The sequence below is a fragment of the Rhizopus delemar genome, genomic scaffold, assembly GCF_000149305.1.
Source record: "Rhizopus delemar RA 99-880 supercont3.12 genomic scaffold, whole genome shotgun sequence".
Lineage (NCBI taxonomy): Eukaryota > Fungi > Mucoromycota > Mucoromycetes > Mucorales > Rhizopodaceae > Rhizopus > Rhizopus delemar.
The window spans coordinates 800,455-812,812 of NW_027137838.1; the positions used below are offsets into that span (position 1 = coordinate 800,455).

Genomic DNA, 12,358 nt, shown 5'->3' on the forward strand with positions numbered 1-12,358 from the left:
CAGGACATGGAAAGATAAAATAAAAATTTCAAGTTGCTATGCTACCATCTCACTATTTCACTGGAACCTATTTTATGGTTACCAATGACAAGAATTGAGCGTAACCATTGCATAAGATGACACCTTGTGTATTTTCCGACTCAGATACACATAAAAAAGCATGTAATCTCCTACCTCAACATGTACAATCAACGGCAAATACCTAGATCTATTGATGCCGTTCCTTTCAAATCTTTTACCAACAAAGGCTTCTCATTTAAGCTGTGCAGTTATCGCTTGGACCTTTTACTGATAAACTATATGTTCCATCCTATTTGAATCAAATCACTTTCCCCATCCTATAAATACTCATACTTGACTCTTCACATGGTCAGCCTCTCCTGAATTGGCTCTCAAAACGTTAATATGTTGCCATCTTCCACTTATTGTACCATTGACCTTGTTTGTCCGTGATTTCGAAAGAAGCTTTCTTACTTCCTATATCTTTGTTTTATCATTGATCTGGTCTGGGGCGAGTGATCGTGTAACAAACATCAGGCGCCCAATTGAACTTGATAAATAAGCAATGCTATACCAAGAAACTTGCTTGGTTGACTATCAGATATAAAATTAGATTTTACAAAACAAAAAAACGATGCAAAAAATATTTACTGTAAGCATAAGGCGTTGTTTTAAATCTCTTTTCTTCAAGCATATGAGGATTAATATCAACTAAAACAGCAGATGCTATGAACATTTTTACAATAACCTAAAAATCGAAGAGCAATAGCACCTATACAAAAGAAAAAGAATAATGCAAGAACAAAAATGGTCTGACTACCCTTCTTTTCTCTCCTTCTCTCCCTCTCTCTCTCTCTCTCTATTTACCAGTTCCACATGTGACGTCTAATAATTTTGTGTCTGGACCAGATGCTATAGAGTTGACAAATTCAACTTTTTCAAATGTAATGAACACTTAAGCTCATTGCGTCGTTCGTCACATCATATTTGCCTGCAACATTGATAAACACAATATGTACTATTTTTAACATGTATTCTTCACGATTGTATATATAATACAGAAATCTGTATATTTCTACCAAGAGATTCTTTCTCTTAGTTTGCAGACATCCCGAAAACAAAAGTGTATAATTTTCTCTTCAATCATCTGTTGATTCAACTGAAAAATATTAATCGACAACGGAATTCATTTAATAGTTATTTAGATTGTCGTGTTTCTTGTGAATAAACCAACTACCGGAAAAGAATGGTAAGCGTGACATGTCAAGTTGTTATTACGAAAATCAGTTCCCCCTCCCCTTTTTTTTCTGACAGTGGTCATGATTTTCAGTTACCGATATAAATTATCCAATGAAAGTTTCAAATTGGTCAATAGATTTTAACTTGAGTGTATGGAGTTGAGAATGTTAAGGTTTTATGTGTAATTGATAAATTAGTCTTATGGACGCATACTAGTTCTATCCAAAGACACAAATCCACTATTAATTGATATAAGAGATACAGTTATACTCTTAATTTATGCTTTAATATGTTATTAATCTAAAAAAGTATTAAATTCATTTTTTTTTAGGAGAAAATACTTTTCTATTGAGTAAAGTAAAAGAGAAATCATGAAAGAAAAAAGAGACAAAACTGAGTAAAGAATTACACTTTTTTTTAGGTGCGCTTGTGAGTTTAAGTTTTATTTGTATATATGCGAGTTATAAATGGCTTGTTATGTTTAACATGATTGTTATTTAAAAGTGGCTTTAGAGAGTAACAAGTGATTGAACAAGATGATATGGATTAAGATAAGCAAGAGTTGTTTAACCAAAGGAATTATTTTGAAGATGACAAATAGACCAACCAGAAAGAATATGTAAAGCAAAATGTTTTTTTTTAGTGTCTCTAGGACGCCCCAATCTCATATCGCTTCCCCTGCTCAAGTTACGCGGCGAGTTTGCCCACCTGGAATGGTACGGAATGTTATCCCATATAGCCTGTTTCGGGTCTAATGGGTCCACTAAGCCAAGAAGCAACAACTCGGTCAGCCTTAAGCTACAGCGTGAATGCTGCAAACTGTTTGCTACTTGAATTGTTTACCCACCTAATGCTTCAAGGTACCAGACTATCAGGCCAAGAGTTCTTGATGTATAAAGATATCTTTGGAGAAGGGGCAAGACAAAACACATGCAGCACATATCTTACAAAGAGAGTCAGTGATTGTATAGAGAACAAGCGCACCGAAAAAATGAAAAGGATCTTTGTTTTGTAGCATCAGTAACTAAATGTATTTAGTCAGTTCAGTGTCTAATCATCATTATCTTTTTTTAAACCATTTTACTTTTAACCATTTGATTTCATAAGAGCAACGTAACAAGATAGATTATGGAGGCATCAAAAGCAAAAGAGTGATTGATAAGAGAGCATTCAGACCATCACCATTTAGAGAGAAGAGGATTCAAGCCATTAGCTTTAGAGAGAAGAGTATTTGATTTGATAAAGAAAGAAAGAAAAAAAGGTAATGAAAAAAAGCCCTTTAAATAGCTTTGCTTGAGGGGTCGGGCCATTTTTTGTTTATTTTCCAAGAATTCTTTCTTTTTCAACTATAAAGGAACGGTAAAAAGGAGAAAATACCGTTCTAAACTGACTGATAAACAAAAAAAAAAGAAAAAAAAAAGAAAAAAAAAAGTAAATCATTTCTCTTTCTTTACAATCATTACCCTCTCTATTAATTTATTATAAAAACGGCAAGAAAAGGATATAAGACATAAACTATATTTGAAGGAATAGAATTTTTTTCTCTTTTTAACAAACCTCAAAAGATATTAGTTTTTTTTGGCTTGTTTGTACAACTCTTTTCTTTATCTGCATGATTTTCATATGAAACACTAACTATTTATATATCCTTTCTGTTCACTTTCAAGTATATGCAAAACCAAAATAAGATTTGCATTTGATTTTGTATCTTTTCTTATCTTAGCTTCATAAATCTCATACAATATACTTTAGGTGAAAGGAGTAGGATTCATTAAAAAAAAGGGGAAAAAAAGAGAGAGGAATCAGCTTCTGTGTGTAACCCTCATGGAATATCAATTCAGACAAATAAATAATAAAGCCAAAAGTAAAATAATATTCTTTTTTAACAGTATCCTTTATGTAAAAAATAAAACATATAAAAAAAAAGGGTGAATTAACGATAAAATCTTAGAGTGGGGAAACCATTAGATGCTAATTAGTTTTATCTATAAAAGGCTTGCATAAAAAACTTGATTGTTTGTGTTACTCTTTTGAGGCTGATAGAAACTAACTATGATGTACGTATGTAAATAAAGGATGAGTACAATTTAAGCAAAAGCACACGATCCAAACGTTAAAAAAAAAATAGGAAAAAAAGAGATAGGAGATTACTTATAATTGGAATCTTGCATCATCCTAAAATCAAAGTAACTTGGTTTGCTATTTGATATTAAGCAATTCATAACTAATGATTAATATAATTCAATTTGTTGGCTAATACTCAAAGCTTGATTTCTTTTTTCACTATAGCTAAAAACGGTATTAGAAATACAACATACGATCTTAATCTATTCAAATTCACTGACAACATTTTTCAATTCAATTTTTTTTTAGAGAGAATGCTTCATATTTTAAACTTTCTTACCTTTGAAGTGTAATTTGCTTCCTTTCAATTTTCAAACAAGCATTATACTTGGTTGATGATATTTTATTCTAGCAAAAAATGTATAATAATACTTTGTTGATAAACATACATCATTTTTGATGATAGAGAGACTGGTGTGTTTTGATTGGTTTCATTCAAAACCGACAATGAATTAGAAAAATGATCAGTCTATCAACGACTTTTTTTTTTACAGCTTGTGGTGATTGTTTGTTTTTTGAGAGTAAAGATCAAAGCGTATTCCTAAGGTTGTTATATTCTCTACTCTCATCTACATGATCATCAGCATAGAGTCCTTTATTGGTTTTCTGTAAAGACTTTATATACGATATGATTCAAAGAATCAATTTTTTTATATTTTTAGCCTTTTTCATACTCTATACTGTCTTTCATTCTTGTATGCTCGTAGTGATTTATGTCCTATCTTGTTTCATAGTTGACCTAAATGATCTTCAGAAAATAAAATAAAATAAAATAAAATAAAAACTCCAAATAAGGAAAAAATGAAAAGTGGGAAGGATCAATGGTTGATAAAGTAGACCCATAGTCTATATATATACTTAATTGTTATGCAAATCTCATCACTATCCAAAACTACATTCTAAATAACATTTAGTGTACATGCGTCTAACCTCAAAATGATGCTTTATAATTCTTGCTGGTTTGGAGAGGAGATTGAAATAGTATTCATTATACGCACTCTAATTTTCTTCACAGTGAAAGAAAATTGAATACTTTACTAAGATTTCTTTCCCCGATTTTAACGCGATTTATCTATTTTATTTCTTTTCTAATCTTTATAGGAAAAGAGGTTGAGATTAAAGAGATGCAATAAAAAAAGGTTTACAAAAGGTTTGAATTTTAGACGAAGGAGAATAGATAGAATTGATTCGGTGTTTTTGAAGAGCAATTACCTCAAGAAATGCAACAAGAAGTTGATTTGAATGTAGGCAATAGTGATAATGATGTAAGAAGTTCTTTTTGCTTCTCAAAAAGCAAACAAGATTGTAAAAAAGGGGCAGGAAAGAAAAATTAAAATGAAAAGCCAAAAGACAGTCTAGAATAACAAGGTGTTTCCTTTGTTATTTATTCAACAAACAAATGATTTAAAAAAAACCCCCCCAGAAAGGAAACGAGGACCAGGTTAATAAGAATGGAAAAGAAGAGCTAAAAAGTTAGAATAGAAGAAAAAAATACAAAAACAAAGCACACGACATACAGCAAACATCATCAAAAGATGTAGATTCGGATAGAGTAATGCCACTTTTGTGAAATAAAGCGGTTGACACAAATGATGGGGTCGAGCAGTGAGGGTGCAGAATGTATATCTTGAACATGAGTCAACTTTTGTTTGTAGAAAGAGATGAATATGAACAATTCAATCAATGTCTATAAGGGGAAAAGGAAAACACTGGTTTATAAAGAAAGGGTTATTATTAAATCATTTTATCGGTAACATCCTTTTAAATTCTTCTTTATAGACTCAATTTATAGTAATACGATGACCTTTTAGAGCTTTATTTTACAATAAATTTTCTCATTTTTAAAGGGTATAATCATCGCAGCAGCTTGAGATAATGCAGATGCCTTGTGGCAGCAGAGATTTTTCTTTCTTGATGGCAGATAATCATAAAAGCGCTCTCAGTGTATGACTTGCAGATAAAGGCATTTCTGAAAAAAGATGTTGCTTGAGATATCCTCGCTGTAATTTTCTATTGATGTACTGAATTTATTTCTCCCCTTCCCCATTTCTTGATCTATTCTAATGCTGGTGATGACCAAAAAACCGATGGTAGGCATTCTTATCGTCAGTTTCCCTTAATTGACTTAGATAACAGTAGCAACAAGGTTCCTATAAAGGATAGCTCCAGACTTTTCTTTTGTAATAAGCATGCAATGCTGTCAATCATTCATGCACCTCTATGGTGAGCGTACGCAACTTTTACTATCCATCAATCAAAAGTGTACCTGAAGATATGTTTAGCAATGTTCCATTTTATATCAAAATATAATGCTCAGTCTACATTTGAGAGTTTAAATACATGACTATCTATCGCTTTCATCCTTCAACACTCTACTAAAAATCTCCTTGCTGACAATTCAATGCAAATTGTTGATATTTGGTTTATATAGATTCTGTTAGTACAGAAACTTTCATCCTTTAATATATTCCTTTGCATAGATACAAAAAGTGCCATAACTGCCAATGGTTTGATCAATAATGGTTTGTTTTAGTAGTCAGTAACTTATCATTTGAAGCTTTTTGCTTGTATCATTCTACTGTAAGTTCATTGGAAATGATACCACGGATTGCTCACACATGAGCCAATCTAGATGGAATCATGTAACTTGCTATCTCAATTTTCAATCGAAATGAACATTGCACTCTGTTTATATGGTACTTTACATTAAAATTTGGAGGTACATTTCTTTTAAATCTTATGACCGCTGTGAATAGCAACTACACCAAATGTAAAGTTTTTATAACCTTTGCCTACTGTCTTGAATCCAGCATCACGAATAATTTGTGCAAATTATTCTTGAGGAGAAAACTTGTGAATGCTTTCTACAGAGTATTGATATGAGTCATGTTTACCATCGATGATTTGACCTAAAGCAGAGATGATATCAAATGAATGAATATCGCAAACTCTACAAACAGTGAATCATAGGTATTTGATTTTTAGTGATACTTTATATTTATTTTCCAATCAATGGGTTATTTACTTTGCTAAGCTCAAAACACATAAAATAGCCTCCTTTATTTAATACTCTGCATGCTTATTTGAAGGCTTTAGCCATATGAGTGCAAGTACGGATACCGAAAAGCAATTGTATAGGCATCAACAGATTTATCAGGAATGTCTGACAGAGTTTTTTGCATTTTGTACCAAGAAACTTGCTTGGTTGGCTGCAGCAGAATGAAGAAAAATCTTAATTACAAGTCCAGTTACCAAACTAATCTCTAGAATACTTTTATCATTATTTCTCTGCAAAAAAGATAAATACGATATAAGAAATCATTAAACGCGATTTGGTTTCTTTTCATAATTCATATAGTTCAATAAAAGCAGGTTCGTATTGCATGCAATAATAGAGAAAAAATCTTGTGTTTTGTATTTTATTAACATTTTCTCGCGAAGATATATTAGATCTATCAACAAGGATAAGAAAAAGAGTCTGGATTTCATAAATTATGGGAAGTTGAATAAAGCAGCAACATCACTAGTATCATTAAGAAAAGAAATAGGAAAAGTGATAGGACCAATAACTTGATTACCGCCGAGAACACCCAACTGTCTTTTTTCTAAAATAGAAGGACCAAGAGGAAGTGAAGAGACAAGCATAAAGGCAAATAATAAACCAAAGATGACAAGAACTGAATGCATTTTTATATGTAAAATAAACATTCCCTTATAATGAGATTACTTAAGAAAAAAAAGCAAAAATGAAGGCTCCTTTTATATGTGCTGGTGCAAGGAATTGGAACGAATTATTATTTTCACTGCAATCTATTTATGCTTGGAGGTTCTTTTGTTTTTGTAAACACGATGGTAAATTAAAAATGCGCATTCGTAAAAGAAATCTGCCCTAAAAGAAGGTACATTAGGCTTGTCTAAATTTCAGGAATTGACGTATTCAAACGAGAGCTATTCAAAGTGATAGGTTAAGCTCACCTTCTTTTTATGGTGACTATGTACCATAAATGAATGGAAATTGTTATTTGGAGATAAGCACTATCCATTGTATGCCGCTTTTAAAGTGTATATATTTGTACAGATAGAGCATCATCCAACCAAAAGAAAAACAGCCTTTACCTTATTGTTATTACTAAGCCATTCTGCTACATGCATCATAAGGTATGCGTACTGGCATGGACAGATACTTTGGGATATCCGAAGCATACGCCTTACTAAATTGATAAGCCCTAATTGTAAGAATGCATTCTATCACTTGAATCTTATAAATTAGAGACTGATTTAGTTTCCTATTATTCATTTACTGATACATTTAGATATAACTTTCAAAGCAAGCCTCTTTACATTTTAAAGTCTTTCTAATCCATGACTATGTAAACCCTTCTTTTCTTGTTTTGAATGATTGGATAATATTTAGAATTCTTCTAAAGAAATAAACAAAGATGTCTATCCTATCCTACGAATTTCTCTATCACAAGGCTATACAGCACTATATGTTCTTTTTATTTATTTGTTATTAAGCATTCTGCTTGTAGAAATGTCTATATCCGATATTGGATATATTGAAATCGAAGAGATAGACAATGAAGCAAGAGAGAGTTATGCTGCTCTTTCCTCTCTAGTTCATATTCTGGTTGTTTGAAAGGAGTTGAATAGACTGGACTTGAGACGAAGACTGCGATTCATTGGGTCAAGCTTGGATTTGCCAAAGCTTCATTTGAAGTCTGATATGCCTCATTTATTTTCGCATGCGTGTATCTTTTCTAAAATATAGATGTGGATATATGCAAACATGAATATTGACACAAGCAGAAAATCCTTGCTGCCTTTTTATTTGTATGATGGCTATAGTGTATGACGGGTAAAAAAAGAAATGCAATGCAAGATTAACTATTAGGACAAAAACTCAGCATCTGTTCTCAAGATTAAATATTTTTCTTTTTACTCTTGCTAAATCCTTTTTACACAGTTTTTTAATCTAAAATAAAACGATTTAATGAAATAAATTAGACACTTTAAAAGGTAAAAAAGACGAACGCCAAATTTTTTTGAGACAAGTGAACAAAACAAATTAGACAATGCAGATTCTTTTTGTAGACGATTTTTTTTATCGTACTGCCATTCTCCACCTTTTACTGTTAAGTGCAATTTAATTGAGCAACTGGCTGTATGCACACATATCATTAGCTTTGTAGTATTGTATCTGAAATGGCAACAGTATAAGTACTTTCTTCAAATGTCTAAGAGTGACAGAGTTTATAATTCAATCATCAAGATATTATGTTATAAAGCAATGGACTATTTGATCATTATTTATCATATCATATAGTATAAGGTTATACGTAGAATTGTTTCATTGTTCTAACTCCACTCCATCAATGACAATATGTTGTCAAAAGACAATGATAGCACAAATGACAACAGTAACAAAAAATACTGTCAATTTGTCTTTTTCTTTATGGGACCGCCTTTAAAGATCATAACATTTAAAGGTTCAATCGCTGATATTGGGTGGAAGCCACAATATATTCCACTACTCAAGACGCTTGTAGCTAATGTTCATACCCTTGAACGAGGACAGTATCAAAGGATTTTTGTTCTTGCAATGAAAATTCAGATGTCCATTGCACAACCGCGGAGAGAGACAGAGACAAACTGTAATTCAGAGGTATTGCAGTAGGTAGATCTGATGTAATGTTGAGAGCAAAAAAGACAGTGGTAGAATCAAATAAGGAGTCAAAGGCTCTAAAAAGCAGAGCGCAAAGACTTGGTCGATTCTGTTGAAGGAGACCCCGGCGTAGTTTAGGAAACAAGAAAGGCAATCGGTGATCATAAAGGACCACAGATGCCATACTTGCCAAATGGGCACCCATCCATTGAGAGACAATTGTGGGAGGATGGTGATGTTGTATTAAAGGTGTGAGCCAACGAAATTGTAGAGCCTGTTGTTGGGATGACGGATCCAATATGCCGAGACCACCTTTCTTGAGCGGTAGCTACAATATATTGAAAGAGACTGGAGAAAAGACGCGAAATAAAAGGAATTCACGACAGAGTCGACGTTTGACTTGTAAAGTTTGTAAACTGATCCAAGAAACGCGTAAAACGTGCCAGAGAGTAGCCAGTATCAGAGTGTTGAGTACAGTAGCTCTACCACGAACGGACAAATTGCGTTGTTTATGGATGTCACAGGCTCGAGTAATCTTAGCGATCAGACGGTCTTGGAACAGGCGACGATGTGCAGTAGATTGCATCAACGGATACCCAAAATAAGTAAGAGGCTCATCAGAATATCGGTCATGCCATTTAGTGATACCATAAGAAGCTAGAGCAGGCAGCCAATGAAGGTGAGGGATCCCAGATATAGAGAAAGCAATTGTCTTGTCAAAATTCATTTTGGCATTAGAGGCCTGATTGTAGTGTTGAATCAACCTTTGAACCTCAGCGAAATCTGCAGCATTACGTAGGAAAATAAGCAGATCATCTGTGTATGCAAGGACCTTAATCGGTTGAAGGGAAGATGGACCATATAAAGGACCATGAATGGTTGGTAGTGACAAACTTGGAGGTAGAAAGCCTTGAATTCTCTGTGAATCATTGACTGCTCTGATAAGGGGCTCAAGAGCAAGGTTGAACAGGATAGGATTAATAGGATCGCCTTGCCATAAACCACGTCCGAGTGGGACTAGTAAGTTAAGGTGACCGTTAATGTTAACCTTCATCGATGTACTATAAAAGAGACTTGTAACAGCTAAAACAGATTGTTCAGGAAAGCCAAATTGAACCAAGACAGCCCGAAGATAGTCGGGATGAATCCTGTCATAAGCCTTTTCTTGATCGCAAAGGAAGCCAATTTCGTCCGAGTTAATGATAGAAGCTTGTTCTATAGCCAAGTTTACCAAAGCGCCGTTATCTGCAATGAATCGACCTTTCATGAAGCCGCTCTGCTAGGGTGATATGAGTTGAGAGGCCACCAAGACAAGGCGAGAATTGAGGAGACGTCTGAAGATTTTGGCGTCACAATTAATCAATGCTATTGGTCGCCAATTCGTTAAAAGGCTAAGGTCTCCTTTCTTAGGAAGCAAACAAATACATGTTTCAAGCCAAGACTTGAGGAAGAGACTACCAGAAACAGCATCATTATACACACGAAGAAGAAATTCAGTATACTTGGGATGTTGAAAGATCAAATTAAGAAATACATATGATAAACCATCCTTACCAGGACAGCTGACTTTCGGTGTACGCAAAACATGCTCATTGTAGAAAACTTAAAAATACAAAAACAAATATAGTGTGGCCTTTTTCATACCAAATAAATCTGGATTCTGTCCCCTTACAAACAAAAAAATAATCCGTATACTCTTTGATGAGTTTAAAATCTTCATTCATAAAAAAAATTCATCTTTCCTATCGAATCTAATGATGTTTGCAGAGCTAGACGTCTGTGTTCTGCGATTTGAACTGCTGTATCAGTTGTTATTGAGTGTTCTTCTGCGTAGTTTTTTATCGCTTTGATAATGCGCATACGTCGATAGTGGAAAGTTTTATGACTCTTGGGGTACCATGGCTTTTGTGATTTATTTAATTCTTCGATTGAAAGGCCCTCTCCAAGTCCAACGGTGTACTCTCTCCAAAGGTCGTGAATTGTGTGTACGCCTTCACTCCATCTATGAACACCCTGTGTTGAAGTTGTTACTGACACTGATGATGTACCAGCTTGTTGTTCATCAGAAGTATTAAACATCATAGTATCAATTGTTGTTTGGGGAGGAATAGATAGCAAACCGACTTGTGAATCACCTTGGATCTCTGATGCTAAACCATTTGACGTGACCCCAGTTACAATTCGGTTTCCATCCGAAAAGTCAACAGTTACACGTACAGGAACAGGAGCTCTTCCAGTGGATATGTCTTCAAGTTTTGACTGAAATTCTTGATTTTGTTGTAGTAGCAATCGTAATGAGGCATCCTGTGCATTAAATCTGGTATTAAATTCTTTAGCTAACGCTGGCATGGCACGAAGCAATGTAATTTCTTGTGGCGTGCTATCTGACAGAAGAAGTTCTTCCAAATTACTACATATTAAAAAAGGCGTTAGTATGGGTGTAGCAGAGTGAACCAGTGCGCTTTTTTTACCTTTTGAAAGTTACAAATAAAGGATCGCTGAATAACTCGTGCTTAAAAACAGGGTGTGCCGGGAAATCTTTCATTATTAATACAGAATCTTGTAGGAAGGTGATTCTTAATTGTTTCATTAATGTGAGAAATCCACGGGCAGCAACATTGTATTCAATGGCATTTGCATCAAGTTTATCCAGCCATTCATCAACAAGAGGAAAGACCTTTTTCTGCAATTCTACACATGGATCAAGATTGGCCCTTGGTAAGTAGAAATTTCCTTTCACTTTTCCGAATCCAGCCAAGGAACGCATAGCATCTCTAGGGAGACCAGTAACATATGCGCCGTTCATTGAATCGGAATTCCAGCGGCCAAGTCTTCTAATGCTTGCATCTTCAACACCACCAAGATCACACATACGTGCACCTGCACCACGAGCCATATATGTCTTTTTTGTAGAAGACATATTACAAGCCTTAAGGGCTGACTTCATTGCTGCATAATGACTAGCGTAAGATCACTGCTTTGTTGGATCATGGGGATCAGATTGGAGTAGTTTTGTATGATATCAGTTTCGAGATTTTGTAAAATCTGTAAAAGAGCGGCACTCCACATGATACATTTGAAAGAAATATATTTCCAGCATCATAAAAGGACATATTTTATAATCCACGTTTCGCATACATGCACTAAATTCTAAGCGCCCATTCTTGTTCGTTTTTCCGTTCTTCATAACCAAAATTAGCGCCGGACAAGCTTCTTGACTTAGACTTTCTCCTTCCAAGTTAATAGTTTGCAGATCTAGAATTCGGCACCCCTAGCAGACTCACAACGTAGAAGACAAAAGTGGGATAGCAAAAACGCAAGACCATTTCG

At 34.2% G+C, this 12,358-nt stretch overlaps 3 protein-coding genes across 3 annotated transcripts; all 3 read right to left on the reverse strand.

The window, feature by feature from the left end:
- Nucleotides 1-6,855: 6,855 nt before the first annotated feature.
- RO3G_13588 (uncharacterized protein) lies at nucleotides 6,856-7,050 on the reverse strand (the record flags this gene model as incomplete). Its single annotated transcript, XM_067668172.1, has 1 exon — nucleotides 6,856-7,050. The coding sequence occupies one exon, from the start codon at nucleotides 7,048-7,050 to the stop codon at nucleotides 6,856-6,858; it is 195 nt and encodes a 64-aa protein (XP_067524273.1).
- A 2,306-nt stretch (nucleotides 7,051-9,356) lies between these two features.
- On the reverse strand, nucleotides 9,357-10,295 carry RO3G_13589 (uncharacterized protein; the record flags this gene model as incomplete). Its single annotated transcript, XM_067668173.1, has 1 exon — nucleotides 9,357-10,295. One exon carries the CDS (start codon nucleotides 10,293-10,295, stop codon nucleotides 9,357-9,359), a length of 939 nt encoding a protein of 312 aa, XP_067524274.1.
- Nucleotides 10,296-10,744: 449 nt separating this feature from the next.
- RO3G_13590 (uncharacterized protein) lies at nucleotides 10,745-11,975 on the reverse strand (the record flags this gene model as incomplete). The annotated part of the gene is made up of 2 exons (XM_067668174.1): nucleotides 10,745-11,438; nucleotides 11,500-11,975. The coding sequence occupies 2 exons, from the start codon at nucleotides 11,973-11,975 to the stop codon at nucleotides 10,745-10,747; spliced, it is 1,170 nt and encodes a 389-aa protein (XP_067524275.1).
- Between the last annotated feature and the right edge of the window lie 383 nt (nucleotides 11,976-12,358).